This window comes from Astatotilapia calliptera, chromosome 9, assembly GCF_900246225.1.
Source record: "Astatotilapia calliptera chromosome 9, fAstCal1.2, whole genome shotgun sequence".
Classification (NCBI taxonomy): domain Eukaryota; kingdom Metazoa; phylum Chordata; class Actinopteri; order Cichliformes; family Cichlidae; genus Astatotilapia; species Astatotilapia calliptera.
In genome coordinates, this window is record NC_039310.1 from 32,950,937 (window position 1) to 32,973,259 (window position 22,323).

Consider the following 22,323-nt stretch of genomic DNA (forward strand, 5'->3'; position numbering starts at 1 on the left):
CCGCAGCCATTCATCTCCCTCTTGTTACGTCTCTTCCAGCTGTAATTCCTTGTTTTTCCCCTCTGCTGTCGTCCTCTCTCTCTCCTCTGCTACTCTCTATATCTCTCGGCCCATCTCCCCACTCCCGCCAGCTCAGTTGTATGTAATTTATTTCCAGTACACAAACAGCTCACTGTAAATAGAAGCTGTTAAGCCGCTCCGGCACTCCAGTTTTAATAGACCCTTGGTTTGGTTATGTAATGATTAAATAGCTGACCGAGCCTTTAATGGTGTTATAAATCACTGAATGTGGTTTTTTACTGTCTTGTAAAAGATTGGAATCAGCTGGTCGTCATGCCCATGGTCAACAGCTAAGGTCAAAGGTCACCAAAGTGGCAGTCATTGGCAGTTGACCTTTAGATCCTTTTGCTCCGACTGGATGGGAAAGTTTTAAATAATTTAAGAGTGTTATTAAGACAGCATTGTTCTCGCCAAATAAAAGCTCCTGTGATTTATTGTTTGCTTGTGTTTTCTAAGCTCGGTACTTCAGGTACGCAACGGCTGCAGCCTGGATACCATCACGAAGCTTCATAATCATCTGCTGTAAAGCATTCTGGCTCCTTTTATAACACCTCTCGACCTCCCAACGACTCTAATGTCAAAATTGCTCTTGTTTAAAAGCTTCATAATTCAAATGGTCCAAAACATTTCAAGAATGCAGCGAATCCCTGCAGCATCACTGCAGCCTTTTACACGCTCGTCCTAAACAACTCTAAATGAGCTTTACATGTTTCACTGCGGTTAAAATGTAACCGTGTAGATTTGCATAGATCAGCTGCGTACAGGGACACTGCTGCTTTAAAAACAAATTCACATTAGGATGGTGGCAGAGACACAAACACATCCGAGGATTGACACAAAAGCTGAAACTGTCACTGTTGCTTTGGTTTAGGCATAAAAACTCCGTGTCCACGCTGTGATTTGGGCTAAAACAAAGAATCCAAGAAGCCTGACATGTCTGATTTCTCCGAGCTAAAGACCAACACTGTTGTTGGAAAACTATTGAGTGAGCCGCAGCGCGCTTCTTTATTTAGATCATTTAGAAACAGCTCCACCGTCAGGACGCCTGCGAGGCAAACGCTGGAGTCGGACTTTAGGTTAAAGCTCCAGCTCCGTGTTTTCACTCTGTGACTTTACTACAGCAGCTTTGCACAGTTCACACTGATCTCATACTGGGCTTCGATGCAGCCCCTCAGTTCTTCCCACAAAGAGGGTTTGAACTGCAGGTGGGCGGAGCTTCTGTGCCTGAGACGACCATATTAAGGATGTCCTGTCTTTGTGACATCATATAGAGCAGAAAGCAGAAAAAAGATCGCTTGCTGATTGCTTTTCAGTGCACTGATGTCATTTTTTGAAGCTTTGGCCATGTTTGGTCTGAACATCCACCAGTGAAGCAGGAGACAAATAAGCAACATAAGGAAAAGCACGAGTGGACTGAAGCTGGTTGGCTCTTACAGGCATGAATGTAGAAACAGCTGAGCATGTGTGTGACTTTCCTCTGTTTGTGCCAGCTGTACCCTGTCCTCACAGCTGTTTGAGTGTGTGTGCGCGCCCTTAAATGTCAGCTAGTAAAACTCACTGTGACCCTGACTGCTACCACAGTCTCAAGCTGGTGACCTCTGACCCCGGTATAGTTCAGGATCCCCGCCAGCAGATGTCCAGGTGCTGTCTGCAGAGACAGGTGGTGGGAAATGGACGCGGCGGCCTGGCTTTGATTTCTCCTGTCTGTTATGAAATGGCCGACATCAAAACCTCCCGGATTGGATGTCGATGAGCTCTCGAGCTGCAGCTCTGCAGAGTTACTTCAGAGAAACACAGAAAGGCATCCTCACCCACAGGACCAGCACCGGACATACGGTTTCATCTAAAGAAGCAAAGATCGGTTTTAACTCCTACGTTTTCAAACTTCTGCTGTTGATGTAAAGACACAGGAACCCAGGCAATCATGTGACATGATCCCCACATTAAATCAGTGTATATTAGCTTCGTTTGGGTCCTGGGACTGCCATGCATTGAAAGAAGGGGAATTATGTTCTAGTTTGCTGTCAGTGACTGGTGGAAATGTCATTTTAATAAAGCTCCAGAAGCTTCTACAGCAGCTGCATGAGCAGCACGAAACATGCAATGATTCTTCAAAGCTTTCTCTGTAAAAAAAGGGTTTTTCCTTCTCACCTTCGTTAAGGCTTGTCTGTATTTTCAGTTGTGTTTACCTCACAATATAAAGCACCTTGAGGCAGCTGTTGCTGTGATCTGGTGTTGTACAAATAAAACTGAAGTGAATTGATTAAATTCAATGCATTGAACATGGTCTGCCTTCTCTGTGAAGCATAAACCGTCCTGCCGTATGTCCACGTTCACCCCGACCGGCCAACGCGCCGTGTGTTTCCTGACCTGCTCGCTCAGCTGTTTTCTGCATGTGTGATGTCATTATTTTGTGCTGCAGAAGATGTTTCTCCACTTGGAGCTGCTCATCTGACTAAATGTAAGAGTCTGCACTTCTGCCTGCATCCATCTCTGCTGCCTTCTCGCTTGTTTCCCTCTCTCCGTCTCTCTCTCAGCCTTGTGTAAATATAAAATCTATCTTATGTCTGCATTTGTTGGATTGAAACAAACAAAAGGGCAGACTGCAGGGAACAAACAATGTTGTGTTGGTCCTCGTTAGTAGTGGACATGCCATTCCTCCTGCCTAGTGAAGACGAACAATGCGACACGCTTGGCTTTGCTGATGAATGAATGAAATGTCTTTCACTCTGGCAGCTACCTGCTGAACAAACAACTAAACACTCCATTGTTGTGGATTTTCAATTTATTGTCTATTCAGAGGGTTTCAGACGCATAGACTGTATATAAAAGATGGATTACGCCTCTGTGACATCACCATCGGTTTCAGATTTCTGCCTTTTGAAGCTTTTGTGTTTGGGCTGCCATCTTGTTGAGTTTAAGATAAGAATTCAGTCGTTTGCTTATTTTGGGCTGCAAAATATTTAATTTTGGCCCATAAACTGTTGAACCCCCAAGTGTTTTCCCTGTCACCATCTTGGTATCTAGAAACCACCAGCAGTGCCGGACCGAGGCAGCAGATGATGAGCAAACCCTGGGTTATCCTAATTCTGATTCTAATAAGGAGCATAAGTTGGAGAACTATTATCACATACCTGAAACAGTTAAATGACTGATTCAGAACGGCTGTGAACACACGAAGCTCGGCGAGGAGACCGGACACAGAAGTCTGAAGAATCCAGTCGCACAAATGCAGCTTAGAGGAAACTCAAACATTATTTTAAATCACGCACTTTGTTCAAAGACACTTTCAAAAGCTGTTTTCCTTTTGTTTGCAAACAATATTTAACTGACAAGAAAATAACTTTTTATTAATATTTAATTATTATTAGAGTACGCTCCACGTCATTATGAAAATTCATAATAAACATTCTTGAAATGCTTTCTTTATTTTACTCGACAGCCAGTTGTTGATCGGATAAAATACTTCAAAATATTTTGCACTGAATTGTAGTGCATGGCAAACTTTATGATATTCTGGACCTTTGTTTGAGGACGTTTCTCTAACTGGGCCTCCTTAAGTTTAATTGAGTATCCCAGGACTACAGGATTTTAAAAAAGGAAAAACTCCAACGCTGTCAGGAAAGCTAAAAGCTCAAAATCAGAACATAACGCTAACAAATATGAAGAGCTCATACAGAAACACGAAATAATCCAGAACACAGAGAGCAGACTACAACAAAATACAGAAGGACAAATAAGAAGAGAACCATCACAGGAAGCCTTTCTGCAGCCAGAGGAATCGCCCCCTGTTGGCCACTAGGAGAATGCAGCTTTAAGTTATTTCCACGTCAGCTTCACTTTTTGTTGTCATTAAATTAATAAAGTGGACAAAAACAAAAGACAAAGCTGCTATCGATGGTCTTTGTTCACTTGTCTTCTTTAACCCTTTAGAGCCGGTCGGAGCGGGCACGCTCTGTTTTGTGTAACTATTTTTAAATCCCGTAGCTCTGCAATCACGTGAGCTAGCGCAATAATTTTTTTGCATATGAAACCGGAGGAGTTGTACTTACATCTTATGCCATCAGCTTGTCCTCGGTCACGGTTTCCTTCCACATATAGCTTTGCAAAAACTGCATAAAAAGCACTTGCAGCAACAAAAACATAATATTCCAGAAACACGCTTTGCCGATCCGATCAGCTGTTTGTAACACTTCCTACATTGGAATAGACGTCAGCGCGAACTATTGCATGTCCACCATGACCTGCCCTAAACCGGAAGTGACATCATTTTCACAGAAATGTCGTTTTTTTACCATCAGGGCCTTATGAGCCTATACTGGTGTTTTTAAAAGTTATCTTTGACTTTATGACTTTCTGTGTCGTTTCTGGGATGCTGAGGACTCATATTGCACTGCTGGAAATAGTTTATTTTGATGCATATGCTGCTTTTTTGCAAATTTGCACTATAATATTTATTTTTCGTTTTTCCTGCAGTGTATAAAAATTGGTGCATTTCAAAAATAAAACTATGAAGACACTCAAAATAAATTTCCTGTGGTGGGAAACTATTTTGTGCAACTTTTTTGTATTTCACAGTTTTGAGGGATAAGCCTCTTAAATTTCTCTAACTACAAATATATGTTAAAAAAAACGAAAACGATTTTCAATTTTTTTGTAGTTTATTGCACTTTTTTGCAATTTATGTAATTACTATGCACTTAATGCAGACATATTATTAAAATTTAGGCTCCAATGGTTGTATTGATGTATATCAACTTGAAATGCTCCCAGAAATGGCACTACAGCATGTAAAACTATAATATAAGCTCTGGCGGACTTGGTTCTATGGTAGGTCTTAAAGGGTTAAAAGAACATCATCAGAATCTTTCAAATCAGCAGATGTCAGTGATGAATTACAGAAAGCTTTTTCTACTGAGTGAAGACGTGTTAAATAAACCTGCTGATGCACTCAAAGCACAGACGCTTTTCATTAATTGTAATTTTTGTTTTTTATGTACTTGTTCTCTTACTTGGATTACAGTAATCCGATTACACGTGACTCTAATGTTCGTGAATGTGCTGCCTGCTGCTCCTCTCTGGCTCCACAATAGAAACAGCTTATGACTAGAAATACATTTAAACCGCTCATTATAGACGTCAACCGTCAGGAGGTTTTGGCCCAAGGCTGCTGCGTGTGTGTTATATTATATTATCCACTTTATGTGTGCGTCTCTTCACGTGTATGTGTGTGTGTGTGTGTGTGTGTGTGTGTGTGTGTGTGTGTGTGTGTGTGTGGGGGGGGGGGGGGGGGTGTGTGTGTGTGTGTGTGTGTCTGTCAGAGATTAGCCGTGTATTCACGTCTGTTTAGTTTCACCTTTGCATGCGTGTGTGTGTGTCCAAGGCTGGCATTCGTCACAGTGGCTGCTTTCTGTTCCCAGACTCTGAATGTATTCATGAGTTAGCTGTTGACACAGGTAGTTAGCTCACCTGTCCACACACTCACACACACTCACACACACACACTCACACCCCTGCTGTGTCTTTTGTCCTGACAGTCAACAAAACTTGCCAAATTTCCTTCCTCAGGCCTCAACAGAAAACCTGTTTCCTATCCCTTCATCTCTCTCGTCCCTTTGTAGAGTTAAACTCCCATGATGCTTAGCAAACAGGGACCTTTGAAGTCCGCTGGGATGAGGGGGGACGTGAGAGGTGGGGGTGGGGGGGGATTTCCTAACGTCTAGTTTTGCCCAGATCGAACAGACGGCAGTTTTCCTAGCGGTGGGAGGGAAGGTTTGGAAGGTGGCGTCTCTCTGTTTTCTCAGCCAGGATTCCTGTCAGTTACGTAACATTAAATCTGACTCATTCAGCCTCGACTGTAGCAAAGTGACGATCGCACAAACAAAAAACGCGCAAATACATACAAACAGCTTGAACAGCGCTCATAGTAAAACAAATTCAGATGCGAGCAGGAAGCCTTACTTTACTGGAGATGTGATTTCTTATTGTCAACAGATGAAAATGTCAAGTGTGTGTGTGTGTGTGTGTGTGTGTGTGTGTGTGTGTGTGTGTGTGTGTGTGTGTGTGTGTGTGTGTGTGTGTGTGTGTGTGTTAGAGCTCCATTGTTGCCCAGGGACTATTAAAAACACACTCTGAAATGTGTTCCTTTATTACAGAGAAATGACAACACCGGTTGGAGCTAAAGTGGAGTTATTTAAAAGCCTTAAAGGCAGGGAGGAGGTTTGGGTGGATGGATAGGTGGACATAACAACAGAGAATGAGAATAAGAGGCTGCTGATAGTCAGCACTGGTTTCAAGGACTTTGATTAAAAGTTTGGTGACTTGCGTAAATCATTTACACACTAGAATTTTTCTTTTTTATGAGGTTAAATCTGTTACAGTGTATTTGTTGTGTTATGTTGTGGTTATGGTTGTTGCGTTGGTCACTGTTAGCATTAACTGTGACATCAGCACACCCCTGTAAGTATTTATAGTTAATGATAGATCTGATCCAGGTTCAGGGCTGGAATATGATTAGAAAAGCGATTGATTTTGGCGCATGCCTCAGTTCACAAGCATGACAACACTGAGCCAGCGTGGAAGTACCGTTAACCTTCTTTAATGGCCAACAGGGGGCGACCTGTAGAAGACTCATCTTCCTTTTCCCGTTCCTTCAGTAGGGGAACTCCTACTGGATTGATGGGTTCAGTCACTAGTTTTGAGTCATAATTAATACAACATTAACTCAGTTTTGTTAATTAAAGTCAATCTAAGAGTCAGAAGGAAGAGTAACCAGGATTGTGTGTGGTTTCAAAATCTGTTCCTAACCTCAGTTGTCAAAGTGAAAACACTCAGCTTGACTCTTCATAACAGGTCTGTTCTAACCACTACAGCCATTTTTATACTGTTAATGAGAAAATATTAAATAGCAACTGAAAAACCTCACTTTTTGACCTATCAGTTGGCAGCATGTTCAGACTGATTAGCCTTTAGTGGTTTGGCTTAAATACTCTGAGTCAGAATGATTTTTGTTTTCATAAATACAAAATAGAAGAATAATTTAAAAACAGCTGACGTGTATTGATTGCTCACATTAGTGCTATGATTGGCACTAATGAATACTTTCACTCAGAGTTAAACTGACTGTTAGCATTAGATAACATTAGTTCAGGCAAGACGCAGAGTTAAGCTCAATCCTGTTAGCTGGTACCCTTCTGCATGCATTCAAGTGGTAGCTAGGGCAGGTTACATAATTGTCTTTAACCTTCCTACAGTAGTTGTTGCATCTGCAAGCTGCTTTCCAACCCACCCTCACCTAATCTGTGCAGGCGTTTTCTATTCTTCTTTATTTATTTATTCATTTTAATCGTGAGTAGGTGATATTAACCAGTCTCAGGTCGATGTGGTGAAGGTGACGAGTCCATGACTGGTTGTTTGTTTTTGTTTTATTCAGCCGAAAGACGACATCAGCCTATCAGAGGGCAGCACGGTGGACCTGAGGAAGCCTGGAGAGGAAGAGGATGAGTACTCAGAGATGGCTGAAGAGGCGATGGACCCTGACAACTGTTTCCCAGATAGTAAGCACACACACAGACACACACACAATTAAAGACAAGCGCCCTAATTTAAAGGATGATTTTGATTGGCTGCTGCTGTGCATTTGAGCATGTGTTGTGTCCCTGAGATGGACTGGCAGCATGTCCATGGATGCCTCCCTGTTGGAAAAGTAATACTGCAAAGAATAACTTCCTTAATCTCCCCATCCACAGATTTTTTTTGTCCTTGTCAGCCTTTATTCATTATCTTTAAACTTCAACAACTCCGATGTCAAAAACGACTAAATCTGCTGAAAGAATTCTTGTATTTAATTAACCCTCTGGGGTCTAAATCTTCATAGCTGATGACGCCATCCCGGTCACTGTTAACCCCAGTCATTATGTTCCTTATAGATGTTCAGCATCTATAAGAGTGGGAGTGTTTTTTATCCCTCTGTTGCTTTTGAGGGGTTCTTCTGTTTAGCTCCATCTCATCAAATCACCGCACATTCCAGTAAGCAACCTGTGTGTGCGATAACCACACCGAGACCATGTCTTTGGACAGAATGCCTATATTGTGCTGTGAATGTGGTGGTATCGATACAAGTACCAGTAGTGTTAAAGCTCAATGTCAAACCTGAGAAATCAACAGTTAATCAATAGTTAACCAAATAAAGCAATCAAATGTATCTTTATTTTAATGGAATAGTTCGAAAGCTACATCGTTTGTTACATTTTTACCAGAGTAATTTGTAACTTGTTACAACATTCCCAAAACCACATCCTTACTGCAGCTCCACCATGATGCACATTCACAAGATTGTTTTCCATCGTCTTAGTTTCTAAAACAGTGTACTTTACCGTTTCACTTCATTAAGCGGATTTCTTCAGTTCCTTCTTTTTCCATGTTTTAATCCAGCTTTCATATCAAGTTGTAATTCTACCACCATACTGGTCTTCACCAGTACAATCATTACATTTCTGTATCTCAGGATCTGTTGAAGCTGTGGAGCTGTATCCTTTCAGACTCTCGTGGTTTCACTCGCCATGAGAGCCCGTCCACACCTCCCACTTGCCCCAAAACTTTCAGCAAGAGATTTATGATCCTGTTCTGACTAACCCAGGTGAAAAGCAAACACCTTGTTTCCTTCCTGACTCAGCCGGTTTCCTCCTGGAGTGCAGAGATTTGTCTTAGACCCCGTTCGGCGCAGGCTAGTGTGGCAATGATGCAGAGGCACAGGGGAGCAAGAGAGACTGGGGGAACACTGGAGTTTTATTGGGCTAACATCAGCCAATGAAGGGCAAGCTCATGGAGAGCGGAGGTGAAATATGATGTATTATGTTCTAACGGTAGCTGCAGAACTTCAGGCACATTTATTTCTGTCTGTATGCAGATGACACACAGCTGTTCATTTGCATATTGCCAGATTTCATTTTCTTCACATGCACTTTACACAACGTTGTACCGAGATAAGAAAGATAAGGCGGAGCAGGTCATTATCAGAGCAAAAGAAGAGAGTAGCTGTGATTTATAGGAGCTACAGCGGGACAGATGGTCATCAGTCAAATAACCTGAGGTCAAACATCATCCTTGCCTTTGCTGCTCTCTGAAACAACGCTGCAAACCAACGCACAAAGACGTGCAGTGCCTGACTTTCAAAATAAATGTCCTGGGGTAGTTATAGGAATTGAATACATATTTTCAAAGTAAAAGCTGAGATAATTTAAGCTTTGATGTGGAAAAGCCTCCAAGCTTTTTGCTTTTTGTGATACAGCTACATAGTCCAGTTCTTTTGTTTTGCTGTACACTAAAAGTTTAATGAGTCAGATTATGAGAGTGACACTATTGATGCAGCATTTAAAATGCATTCCACAGATTGTACTGCCATCGGCCTGTACACATAGGATCTGTGGGGGTGTCCTGTGGGGCACTTCAGCATTAGAATTGGATCCTCTGAGATAAGATCTGTTTTATTGATCCCAATAGGGAAACTCATTCCCTGCATTTAATCCATCCTGAGATTTCAGAACTGCAAAGCCTGGGGACCATCTGCAGCTGTAAGCCAGTACTGTAGTCAAGAGCACCGTCACAGGTGAATGAGGCAAGTTTTTGATGGGAGGAGAGACCAGAGCTCCCCAAGGAAACCCATGCAAACACACATAGAAGGTGCGAACTTTTCACAATAAGTCCCAGGATCCAACCGCTGAGAAGCAACAGTGGCAACCACGTGCTTCAGGGCTTACGTAACCGAACGGCCTCCACGGCACAACCAGTTCCAGAAAGTCTCGTGGATTCTTGATTAGATTGGGGTTTTGAAAGTATGGGGGGCAGCTCGTTGGCTATGATTAATGTCATGTTCCATGAGTCGTTTAGCTGTTGTTGTAAAGTTTGGGTGGCTGCATCCACATGAAAACCACGATGCACAGTTCACTTTAAATTGAATCTGCATGGATCTTTTTTGTGGTTTCAAGTTCCAGTGAAAGCATCTTTTGTATTATGCAGATATGAATGCAACTTAATTTGATTAGAGACATGTTTAGCTATTTTTCTTTGTTGTGGTAGTACTTAAACATTCAATTAAGTGCACTCCCATCTGGTTTAGTTCACGTATTTCCCAAAATGATGGTAGAATCTGGACATGTTCATCTATTGCTGCCCTTTTGGTCACGAGCTTGGTTTAAAGTACAAAGCCTCTGACTTGCTGGGAGTGGAGATGCATCCCTGCAGTCACATAATGGTTCCACTAACCACAAGCCCATCCCGCCACCCACTTGCCCCAATACTTTCACAACGAGATTTATGATCCTGTACGGACTAACCCAGGTGAAAAGCAAACACCTTGTTTCCCTCCTGACTCAGCCGGTTTCCTCCTGGAACGCACAGATTTGTCTTAGACACAGTTCAGCAAAGCCAGCATGCCACAGAAGAGACACATGAGCTGTCGGGGGGATGGTTTGCACATGTTGGTAAAATGACTCAAAATGCATCGATAACTAATTTAATTTCGTCAAGCTTTTCAGTTAAACCTTTATGTCTGTATTTGGCTTTGGGAGGTAATGTGAGGTTACAGTGGGAAGAGGCTCAGAAAGAATCAGGCCAGCCAGCTGGAAAACCCTCTCTGTGGAACACCTGCAGAGAATTCATTAGTGAGACTCCATCGTGTAACATGCAGTGTTTACAAGTGACAAACATCTTGAATGATTCAGAGCAATTAGACAAACTGTAGATTATAACAATGCAAGCCCCATGCTTACAAAAAAAGTATCTACTTTTGTGTCTATTTATCAGTTTGTTAATAGATAATTAAGAATACAAATAAATGCTACTTCATAAATTGGACTGGATTTTGCCAAGAGACTCTTTCCAAGACTATGTTTTCTGTCATGTGTGCCGTTACAGTGTTGGATGCTCTTGTTAAACATGGCCAGGATGGACATAGCCAAGGGGTCAGCATTTTGGCTGCCACAATTTTGACTTGCTACTACCAAAGCTCTGTGTCCAAAGTGTGAAGTTGCCAATACCTGCATTAGTGCTACGTAACAGACTGCTAAAATCCTTGAATTTAACTCACTGAAACTGAAGCACAGGCTTTTTGTACCATCTGCTAGTACAATTACTGCACAGACAAGCCCTTAACCTTGAGCCTGAATTGAATCTGTTATGAAAAACTGGCTGAAATTAGCCACAGAGGCCAAACCGTTCTTCATAGCAGGCTGTAAACATGTTTATGTCTGCTGTACTCTTGGACATTTTGACATGGAAGTCTGTGAGACTACAGTTACTTCCACACTGGCTTTATTCTTCACCCACATCGACTGCCATTTGATAACCTTTAATATGTCTAATATGGTCATTTCAGGCTGTGAAAGCAATACAGAAGCCACACTCACCAGCTCTTCAAACTTTCTATTTAAAGGAGAGCCAATAAGAGTGAAGCGGGCTTAAAGGAGTGTGTTTCAGGCACCATTTTTACCTCCCCCTCCCCTTCAGAGTGAACTGAAAGGCTGTACCAAGGTCTAGTGTACGGTAAACAAGGATTATTATGAACTATGACTTATGCAAAGCCACTCTAGTAGAGTTCAAAAAGCACAATGGTTAGCCTTTAAGATCAACAGAAACAGTTTGACTTTTACACTGTTGGTTACCGAATGAAACAGTGCAATGCACGAATGGCCCACATATTATGATTCCCCACAGGAAGGAAATAGGTTTTACAGCTTAAATACTACCCAGTAAAGACACCCTGCATGCCAGAAGCACTGGACATGAGACTGTACTGCCACACAATTGAGCACTAACCATATAGCACATGGACATGAAAGCCTTCCCAGAGCGTTCTCACTCCCGAGGCGTAACATGTCGACGTTTTGTCACGTCCCGTGGCGTTCCTGAGGAACGCGAAAGGAGACCTTCGGCGTTCTTATGGTACGCGGCGGGTTATGGCTGGAATCCAGTGAATGACACTCCCGCGGTAATAGACGTTCCAGCCCTGTATTCCAGCCCTAAACCTAACCTTATCCCTAGCCCTGACCATAACCTTATTCCTGACCTTAACCAGGTCTTTAATGATGTTAAATAGCGTGTTTCTAAGTGATTTGAAGAAAAAGAGCGAACATGTGTAGATTCAGTCCAGACGGTTCTCATATGTCCTCTTTTTTCCGAGGTCGTCATTTAGGAACGTGGTGGGTAGCCGAAAGCGTAATATGGTGACGATTTGTCACCTAGCGTAAAATGTTACGCTTTGGGAGTGAGAACGGGTTGGCCTTCCATACATAATAAACATAATTCACTGTGACACAATAGAAGAAAGGCTCTTGATATTGCTAATTCTGACCCTGGTATCGCTCGGTACTGGATCATATTTTGCAGAGGCTCACTCTCCATCACTTTCCAGTGTTAAACCAAAGTGGGGCCCGTTCCCAGCGAGCGGTGCTTTGTATGAAAGCGGCTGCCAAACAGCAGATGTTGTATTAGCTTTGATTCATTTAGAAGATTGATGCGTCCATCGCGAATGTCCCAACACGCCACCCGCTTCTTCCTGATTCAGCAGAGTCCTTCACAGCAGGCAGACGTTTGTCACCGGCTGGACTCGGATCAGCCGCTGGAGCAGCGACAGCAGAGAGATGAACACGAACGAAAGTCCTTATTTATGCTGCAGTCCTGTCACCTGTGTGTCTGTGTTAAATACTGATGAAAAAGGGAAAGAGGAAAATCAAAGAAGGAGAACATGAAACCAATAAGAAGAAGAAACTGAACAGAGAGGAGATGAAGGGAAGAGTGGCTGAAAAACAGAAAGGGAGGAGAAAAAATTCTGTGAGAGAACAAGCCTCTTACTGTCGACCCATCTGAGGTTAGCTTTTGTTTAGGTCTAATGCTACAGAGCTCCACACAGACAAAACTGTATTAAAAGGGCTGGAAACTAACTCTAAGTTGGTTGAGTTTGAGACCACGTGTTACTCTGAGTGACCTGGCGGGCCATGCGTTGCCACTGACTCTCCTCTCCAATCGGTTTTAACAAGAAGAGTCATCGAGATATTTTCACCTCCCTGACCCTCGATGGGTCGCCGGCAAGCAGGTGCATGATAAGAAGCTATAGACGAGAGGAGATTAAAAACAAATGAATAAGATGTGAAAAGAGACAAAAGGAAGTGAGAGAAAGTGCAAAACAAAGCGGACCTTGACGGTATGAACCTCACTCTCCGTACCTCTTGGAAAAAAATGTTGTTCTGGCTGATACAGAAGATGTGATGATGAAGATCGGAAGGGTGAAGATGAGGATAAAATGTGCGAGAGAAAAAGAAGAAAGAGCTGCTAATTAGAATGAAAAAGAAAAGCTCAAGAGAACAAGTGAGACGAAAGGAAAACAGAAGAGAGAGGAACAGGAAGCGAGGACAGAAAGGCCCAGAAGGAAAGATGATGATGATGATGATGGTGGTGTTTGACCTGTTGACCTTTTGACCTTACTGACATCAACAGATTTTTGGATAGAGAAACAGATTTCGACCTCCGGCGTGCTGCCGCTGTTGCCGCCTGGCTTCCCTCCTGACTCAGCTCACAGTCCCTTTACACACTGGACCAGTACCACCAGTATGCTGACACAGCTATGTGCTGCTGTGTGTGTGTGTGTGTGTGTGTGTGTGTGTGTGTGTGTGTGTGTGTGTGTGTGTGTGTGTGTGTGTGTGTGAGGGGAGCAGTGGTTCCGGCGACTCGGCCAGCTGCTGCAGAAGTAGGCCAGGAAAATGACTAACAGCAGCAGGCAGGCACCAGCTGTGTGTGTATATGAATACGAGGAGGAAGCAGTTTACTTTGCTGTGTGTGTGTGTGTGTGTGTGTGTGTGTGTGTGTGTGTGTGTGTGTGTGTGTGTGTGTGTGTGTGTGTGTGTGTGTGTGTGTGTGTGTGGCCATCTGGATGTTCAGGACAAAGGCAGAGTCCCGGGAGTGTTTTAACATCTCCACGCTGCCCCACGTTTAAACCCACGGTCAGGCGGTCCCCACTCGTAACAGCTTTATATGGATTTATTGTAAACAGATCTCCATCCTGATCTTCTCACAACTCATCACACATGGTCAGGGTGTGATTACGCTATTGTAATCACATTACGTTTTTCAGTTACCATTATGTCGTTACTTGCGTTACAGAGGCTGGGCAGATAGAAATGGGAGAGACACATCAAACAAACGTGCTTTTCTTTCTGTGCTGCAGTCAGCTCGTTTCAGTTTGCGTGCTGGCAGGAGGGAAATGCCGGAGCGTTACGCCGATACAGCTTTTGAGGAGCTTATTTATCTTCATTACTTTTATTTTTGTTGCACAAAAGGACGAGAGCGTGATGGTAAAGTGGAAACTGTCCAGGACAGAAACCGCCGCATCGTGCCGCTAACACAACTTCAGCTCTTTGCGAGCATCTGCACACGGACGAGCTAATGCTAAGCTAGCAGAGCGATCTTACACCTGAAACAAAGGTAACAAAGGCAGTGATGGGCAGTCGGGCCCAAAGGTTTGTAACCTGTTCGTGTTTTTATAGTAGAATCACCATGGTGATTGATTGATTGATTGATTGAATCTTTATTTTGAACATGTTGAAAAAGTATAAAAAAAATAGAATTAAAAGAGACAAATGAACAAAGCAAACAAAAGGAAAACGAGCAACCACAAAGTGATGGCTTTGAAGTGTCTTTGTGCTGGTTTTGTTGTTTCCTTTGTGCTTTGTGTTCATACAAAAAAACTAATAGAAAGATTGTATGTGGGTCGTCATTAGGACAAAGTTTTGTGTTGGTGTGTGGGTCTGTAGCTTAAGTGTCATATTGTTAAGTTATATTAGAGCACTAACTAACTAACTTTCAGGCCACTTTAGAGATGATCGGGACTGGAGTGTTAATGCCACAAGTAGCGTAACAAATTACTTTCTTTAGGAACTCAGTGTTTAACGTACTGCATTACTTTAAAAAACAGGAAGAAGTCATGTGAAATATTACCTGATGGACTTGATGTGTTCTGTAGTTTTACTATTAATCCTTGGTTTGAATGTACACATGACAACAGTGAGTAAAGAGTAAAAAGACATATGAGGAAAGATAAATAAGAAGAAGGAAGGTTCAGCCTCTTTGAGAACATTAAAATCGCACAGATTCAAACTTTTCTTGCTAACATGCAAATGCTGGAGCAGTGTTTTTAATCCTCACAGCGCTGCAGTGTCAGCTTTGAAGAATTGTTTCTGTGCGTCTTCATGTCTTTGTATATATTTATATACATGTGGTATATGTGTGTGTTCCTCCATGCTGTGATTACAAAGCACAAAAAGCAGCGTGCCTCCCTGCTGCTCCCGCTAGCTGTCAGGAAGACAGAGTGTGTGTGTCGGCCTGAATGGCGACGCTCCCCTGCCGCTAATTATTCATCAGGCGGGAAGAAAGGTCGGTCGAACGGGGAAAGCTCAGCGAGTAGCGCTAACGAGCCGGAGAACGGCAGCATAAAGAACCTCCTCAGATGAATGAAGGTCATCGGTTCGCTTTCACATTTCCTGCTTTTACCTGATCAAACCAAACAAAGGCCTCTTTATTTCTGCTTTAAAGGGGAAATAATTACCCGAGCATTCAGTGAGGGGAAGACAGCTCCAAAAGATGTACTTGACCCTGTGAGACCTGAACTCTGAAGCAACACTCACACTTTCTGAGAGGAAGTTCACATGTGTGCAGTTGCAAGTGGGATGAAAGGGTCAGTGTTTATCTGCGGGAGCTGATAAAGGTCGCGTGTTCGCTTTTTTAAAGCACACACTGAAAACAGAATCTCCTCCTTCTGCTCAAGTGTGAATCGACTTACATGATCACCTGACATACATTACATGAGATATATTAAAGATGACTTACATCCTCGAAACAGCTTTGAAAAGGTTAAAGTTGAACATATCACAACAATCTGCCTGAGCGAAACAAACCCAGCAAACTCAAAGTAATCCTATACTTAATGCACTTCATAATAAACATTGTGCGGTCCTGCTTTACAATTTAATGCAATAATGCAAGAAAAGAGGAAAATTTGAGGCCAATTCAGCTCCCAGACTCTTGTAGTACTGTATGACACCGTGCTGTGTGAGTAGTTGCATTGTGCAGTTTAGCATCGTCTTGCTGACATATGCAAGCCCTCACTGAAGGATCTGAGAGGATCTGTTGCCTTTCCAGATGTGCAGCCTGCTAATTCCTTACACTCCCATCCAATCAGAGATTCGGGCTTTTGAACTGAGCGCTGATAACAAGTCGGATGGCCCCTCTCTTCTCTTTAGTTCAGAGGATGTGCCGTCCACCTTTTTGACAGCAGTGTTTCTAGATCGCGTTCCCATGTCCTTTCTTCTCTGCACAATGACGCGTTAACCTGTGAGCTGTGTTCCCAGACAGGGATTTCTGGAAGCATTCCTGACCCCATCACAGAATCAGGTTTTAAATGTTGTTCTGCCTTTTTGTTTAGTTCAGATTCTGATTTTTTTTATTGACATGAAATTAATATGATGTGATGGCCCATTTTAGCCCATATAGAGTGGTTGCTAGGTAACACAAAGATGTCATAATATCTGATATACATCAAATCCTTCAGGGTCCTGCCCGTTAGGTCACTCGGTTCCTGCTGCTGTGTAGTGTAGTCAGGATGGTGACTTTTAGCACGTTATATCTCTCTCCACCACATTTCTCTCAGTGCGTGTTCTTCATGAGATTGCTCAGTGGTTTTATTTTACTGCATTTACTACCAGTCTCCCTCTGGCTTTATGTTTTGCTTCCATCATTGTCATCAAATTAAAAGTAAAATGTGCAAAGTGAAGTCTTTTGGGGGCTCTTGGTGGAAAAAGAGACCCACATCAGAGCAGGTTTGGTTGCTTTCAGTCGTCTCCAGGTTGCTGCTGTAGTTTCAGTATTTTCCCCGGGCCCAGAGCCGACACACACGAACAGGCTCTGATGTCCTGGCACAAACATTCACTCACTCTTATCTCCACACACACACACACACACACACACACACACACACACACACACACACACACACACACACACACACACACACACACACACACACACACAATGTACATATATGTGCTTTACAGGTGTGCACACAGCAGGTCATCATTTAACATGAATGCAGAAAATGTATCAGCTCCACTGAAGATATAAACACAGACATTCACTGATTCAAGTCGGACTCACTCTCTCCCGCTCACACACAAACACACAGACAGACACATCTGTACTAACAGTGAGCGTTAGATTAGCTGCCTCATTAGTCCTCTAAATGCCAGCTCATTGGTTAATGTTTTGATGCCACGCGACACACGATTGAGACAGAATATGCGAGTGTGTTTCTGCCTCGGTGGGCAGCGTGTGATGCCTGCAGAGGCGGCAGCAGCAGCGTTTGCTGCTCCTCTAACTGAAAGGTCTCAGGTATGAGCCGACACAAGGTGGCTGCTGAAGGGCCCCTGAGCAAGGCGCGAACATGCCGCTGCCTCCTCTGTCACACTGTCGCATGGATCTTTTAGCGCTTTGTCTTGATCATTTAAACGCTTCCTCCTAATGTGAGCCGAGATGCTGAGGACAGCATGTACTGAACCTTTCACCCACCAGAGGTAAATCACTGTGGACATCTACTATTAAACAGACCCAAAACTGCAGTTCTTGTTTAAATATTTAGTCATTTTGATCACATTATTCATTTTTTGAACCACTTTCCTCCTCACATCTTCAAATTACAAGGGTTCAGTTTGAAATGTGAAACTTTCCTGCAGCCGACTGAAGCCTTTAGTTGATTTACGTCCATCAGCAGCTTTACTTAATCTGTATCAGAATCAGAATATATTATGAATCCCTGAGAAAGTTATGAGGTATTAAAGCACAAGCTGTACCTAATGAAGTGACCCCGTGAAGGTATATATAATTCATTGACAAAGGGGATAAGTACAGGATCTATTACAAGGAGAAACTAAAGAAAATAAAAGGTTATTAAGTGTATAATTATTGTAAATGCATGGTCATGGGCATCCTCCAGCACCTTCACAGCCTCTGCTCTTTATGTCTTTACTTAGTTGACTTTACTACTCGCCCGACTGTTTATTAACCTTTATTTTATTTTAAATGTGACATTAGTTTTATATATGAAGACGAACGTAGTATGCAGAGCGTAGGGAGCTGAGGCTGATGATGTCAGCTCACTCACTCGCCCATCAGACACCTTTTGGAAGAATATTCACATTTGAACTTTCTAGAATTTCTGCTGATATAGTATAGGTGTGTGTGTGTGTGTGTGTGTGTGTGTGTGTGTGTGTGTGTGTGTGTGTGTGTGTGTGTGTGTTGAGATTGTGACATTTATGTGGAGGCAACAAGGATCAAATGCAATCACCTGGCAGGAGATCATTCAGGAGCGTTTTCTCAGTAGCGTTCAATAACGGATCAATGGTGTGCACAGCAGAGATCGAGAGTAACGAAGGAGGCGTCAGGTTGACCAACAGGTGATGTAACGAGACATTCAGTAAGAGTTTATAGCAGCAAATGTGTTTATTAAGACTGCAGTCAGTACAAGCAGAGGGGGTTTCCTAATGCACACACGCGCACAGATAATAACTCTTGCCAAGTGGGCTGATTGAGTGTCGGATTACTGTTCACTTGTTTTCATTGGATTATCCGACTGACATATTGGAGAAAAGCCTATTAGTAGCCATGGAGACAGAAAGCCGGGGTAATCAGAGCTCTAATTACAGGCAGGCGAACGCGGCAATCAGCAGAGTGAAGAGCAGCTTGTGATTTTTTTCATTCTGTTTGTTATAGGAAACAACCATGAAACCAGGAGAAAATGTTTTCACTTACTGTACATAAAGTGACATGTGACTACATATTTATTACGGCTCATCTTGATGGCAGTACTGGGGTGCCTTAAAGTTGAAGGCATTAAGTCTTAACAACTAAAATGAAACAATGATAGAGTTGAGCTGCCTTTCTGTAAAAGCACAGTAAAAGTTTGGTGTTCATCAGGGCTCCACTCTTGGGCCACAGTTATTCCTCTTCCATATAAATGGCTTAAATCCAAATATATAGTTCTCTTTATATTTGCAGATTTTCCTTTTTGTTTAAGTCTAAATTTCAGTCATTGAAAAAGAATTCTGGTGCAGTTGAAACAAATAAAAAAAAAATTTTTATCAGAAAAATTCACTGACAGTTCTTAAATCATCAACTGGTGTTAACTGAAAATCGGTTTACTTCATTTTTTTAAACTGTACCCAAAAGCTTGCATTGTTTCCTATAATAATACGTTTGAAGGAAACAGAACTACAGAATTTGCCTGAGAATCCCAGGGTTTGCAAACAAGCTGGCATCTTCCAAGCAAGCTACAGATGATTTCAGCAACTTGCTATCAGCCAAATAGAATGCAAGGAGGTTTTTGGTTGCACTTATAACCCTTCAGAGCCGGTCAGAGCGGGCACGCTCTGTTTTGCACAACTATTTTTTAAATCCCGGTAGCACTGCAACCACGTGAGCTAGCGCAATAATTTTTTTTGCATACGAAACCGGAGGAGTTGTACTTACATCTTATGCCATCAGCTTGTCCTCGGTCACAGTTTCCTTCCACATATAGCTTTGCAAAAACTGCATAAAAAGCACTTGCAGCAACAAAAACATAATATTCCAGAAACACGCTTTGCCGATCCGATCAGCTGTTTGTAACACTTCCTACGTTGGAATAGATGTCAGTGCGAACTATCACATGTCCGCCATGACCTTCCTGAAACCGGAAGTGATGTCATTTTCACGGAAATGTAGTTTTTTACCATCAGGGCCTCATGAGCCTATACTGGTCTTTTTAAAAGTTACCTTTGACTTTATGACTTTCTGTGTCGTTTCTGGGATGCTGAGGACTCATATTGCACTGCTGGAAATAGTTTATTTTGATGCATATGCTGCTTTTTTGCAAATTTGCAGTATAATATTTATTTTTCGTTTTTCCTGCACTATATAAAAATTGGTGTATTTCAAAAATAAAACTATGGAGACACTCAAAATAAATTTCCTGTGGTGGGAAACTATTTTGTGCAACTTTTTTGTATTTACAGTTTTCAGGGATAAGCCTCTTAAATTTCTCTAACTACAAATATATGCTAAAAAAACAAAAACGATTTTCAAGTTTTTTTGTAGTTTATTGCACTTTTTTGCAATTTATGTAGTTACAATGCACTTAATGCAGACATATTATTAACATTTCGGCTATAATGGTTGTATTGATGTATAGCAACTTGAAATGCTCCCAAAAATGGCTCTACAGCATGTAAAAATATAATATAAGCTCTGGCGGACTTGGTTCTATGGTAGGTCTTAAAGGGTTAACCAGCAACTGCCAACAATGTCCAGACCACTCACCAACTGGTTGAGGAATAGTTATTTTTCTGTAGGGACTGGGAGTCACCAGGGGGTCACCAAAAAGTCTCTACGACTGTGTGACTGAGGTTTAATTGACATCCGGTGGTTCATAGCAAAACAAACTGTCAGCAACTAATAAATACTCAGAGAAATCAAAAGGGGGGAAAAACATTTTTTCATGTTTTAAGTGCCAGCTTTTTATAGCCCACAAGTGAGAAGTACCCACAGTTCATGTCATACCAAAGGAGTATTTCTTTTCAGCTCTCACCATCACAGCATTCAAACATTACCAACTCACCAGCACTTGGTTATCAAAACCGTGAGATGCCCTACCCCTAATTCTTAAATGTTAAAATAATCCCGCTTAAACCTACGGAAGCAGTTTCAAATGGAGGAAACACGAACTCTGTCCATTCATCCATCATGCAAGTGGGAAAAGGCCTGCATGAAATAACATTTGTTAACAGATGCTGGGGTCTTGTCTGATTTTAGCAGGAATGAATATAAAACACAAGCATCAAATTCACATGGCTGAGAAATTGCCATTAGTAGAAAAAACTATAGTTGTGTAGCTACTCCTGGAAAAATATGGATGGGGAAGTTGTTGCACAACAGATCATAGAGTTGAGTCATGACCTACCCCTCTCTGTGTGATGTCACCGCTGAGCCATCACTCTCCACTGACCACATGCACTTGATCAAGTTGTCAAGCTCATTCCCCCATCTCCACTGTCAGTTACTAAGCCATCATCATGTCTTGCCAAAGGGAACGTCAGCATCCCTAACTCAAGCAATCATTGTCTTGAAGTTCCCGGTCCTGATTGTGAGTCAACATCAGGTTGCAATCTGCTGTTCTAGTAGCCCAAACTGGCTGAACCCGGACATGCTAGCAGCAAGCGTTTAATGGGCGATAAAGCAGGAATAACGGGAATCTGATCCTCGCTTCATCAGCACTTACTCATAGGATGATGCACGGCAGTAAGTAACTGGCTGAGTGATAATATCACTGCATTTCAACGCAGCTCAGCAGTACTCAGTGTACAAAGTGACGACACGCACTGATAAAAAAAGAGAAGCACAAAGCTGTAGTGTGTTTTTCATTTTAGGATCTTTTTCATCAGAGTTTAAATGACAGACGCAGATCAGAAAGTTATACAGGAAAAACAAAATAACTAGGATCTGTAACTAAGCACCAGATTTTATCTAAACTTTACATTTACAATGTAGCTGCCATCACCAGTGTGTGAATGTGTGCGTGAATGGGTGGATGACTGGATGTGTAAAGCGCTTTGGGGTCCTTAGGGACTAGTAAAGCGCTATATAAATACAGGCCATTTACCATTTAATTTATTTATTTACCATTTTATCTTGTTCACTTGAAAACTTGAAAAACTAAATTAATTTGACAAAATTCATCTTATTGGCTCAGGTTTCTTTTTTGTACCACTTCACTATCATTTTAATCACCCACATGAAATCTATATCATTTCATATAAAAATACCAAATATTGAATTCAGTCAAATAATGTATTTTCCATAATTTCCTTGTACATATGCAATGACAATAAGGTGCTTAGACAGCTTAGTAACTGAATCTTTGGCCACGTTTAATATGAACATCGCATCTCAGTGGAACAGGAGAAATATGACAGGAAATATGAAGAAAGACACAAAAGGTCATTTTAAAGAAACATGAAAGAAACTGGAAAGTGGATTGAAAGAGTTAAATACAGTTTGGAGCAGAAAATAAATCTGCAGCAATCTGCTACCATCTTCACTGCATCACGCACACACGCACACACACATGCACACACACACGCACACACACACACACATGCACACACACACACACACACACATGCACACACG

General features: G+C 42.1%; 1 protein-coding gene across 1 annotated transcript in view; it reads left to right on the forward strand.

Moving 5' to 3' along the window:
- The window catches only part of LOC113029605 (sodium channel protein type 4 subunit alpha-like), a 257,750-nt gene that overhangs the window by 206,008 nt on the left and 29,419 nt on the right, over positions 1 to 22,323 (forward strand). The window contains exon 23 of the mRNA XM_026180573.1: positions 7,493 to 7,616. Coding sequence (XP_026036358.1) covers positions 7,493 to 7,616 — 124 coding nt within the window. The remainder of the gene's footprint in view (positions 1 to 7,492; positions 7,617 to 22,323) is intronic.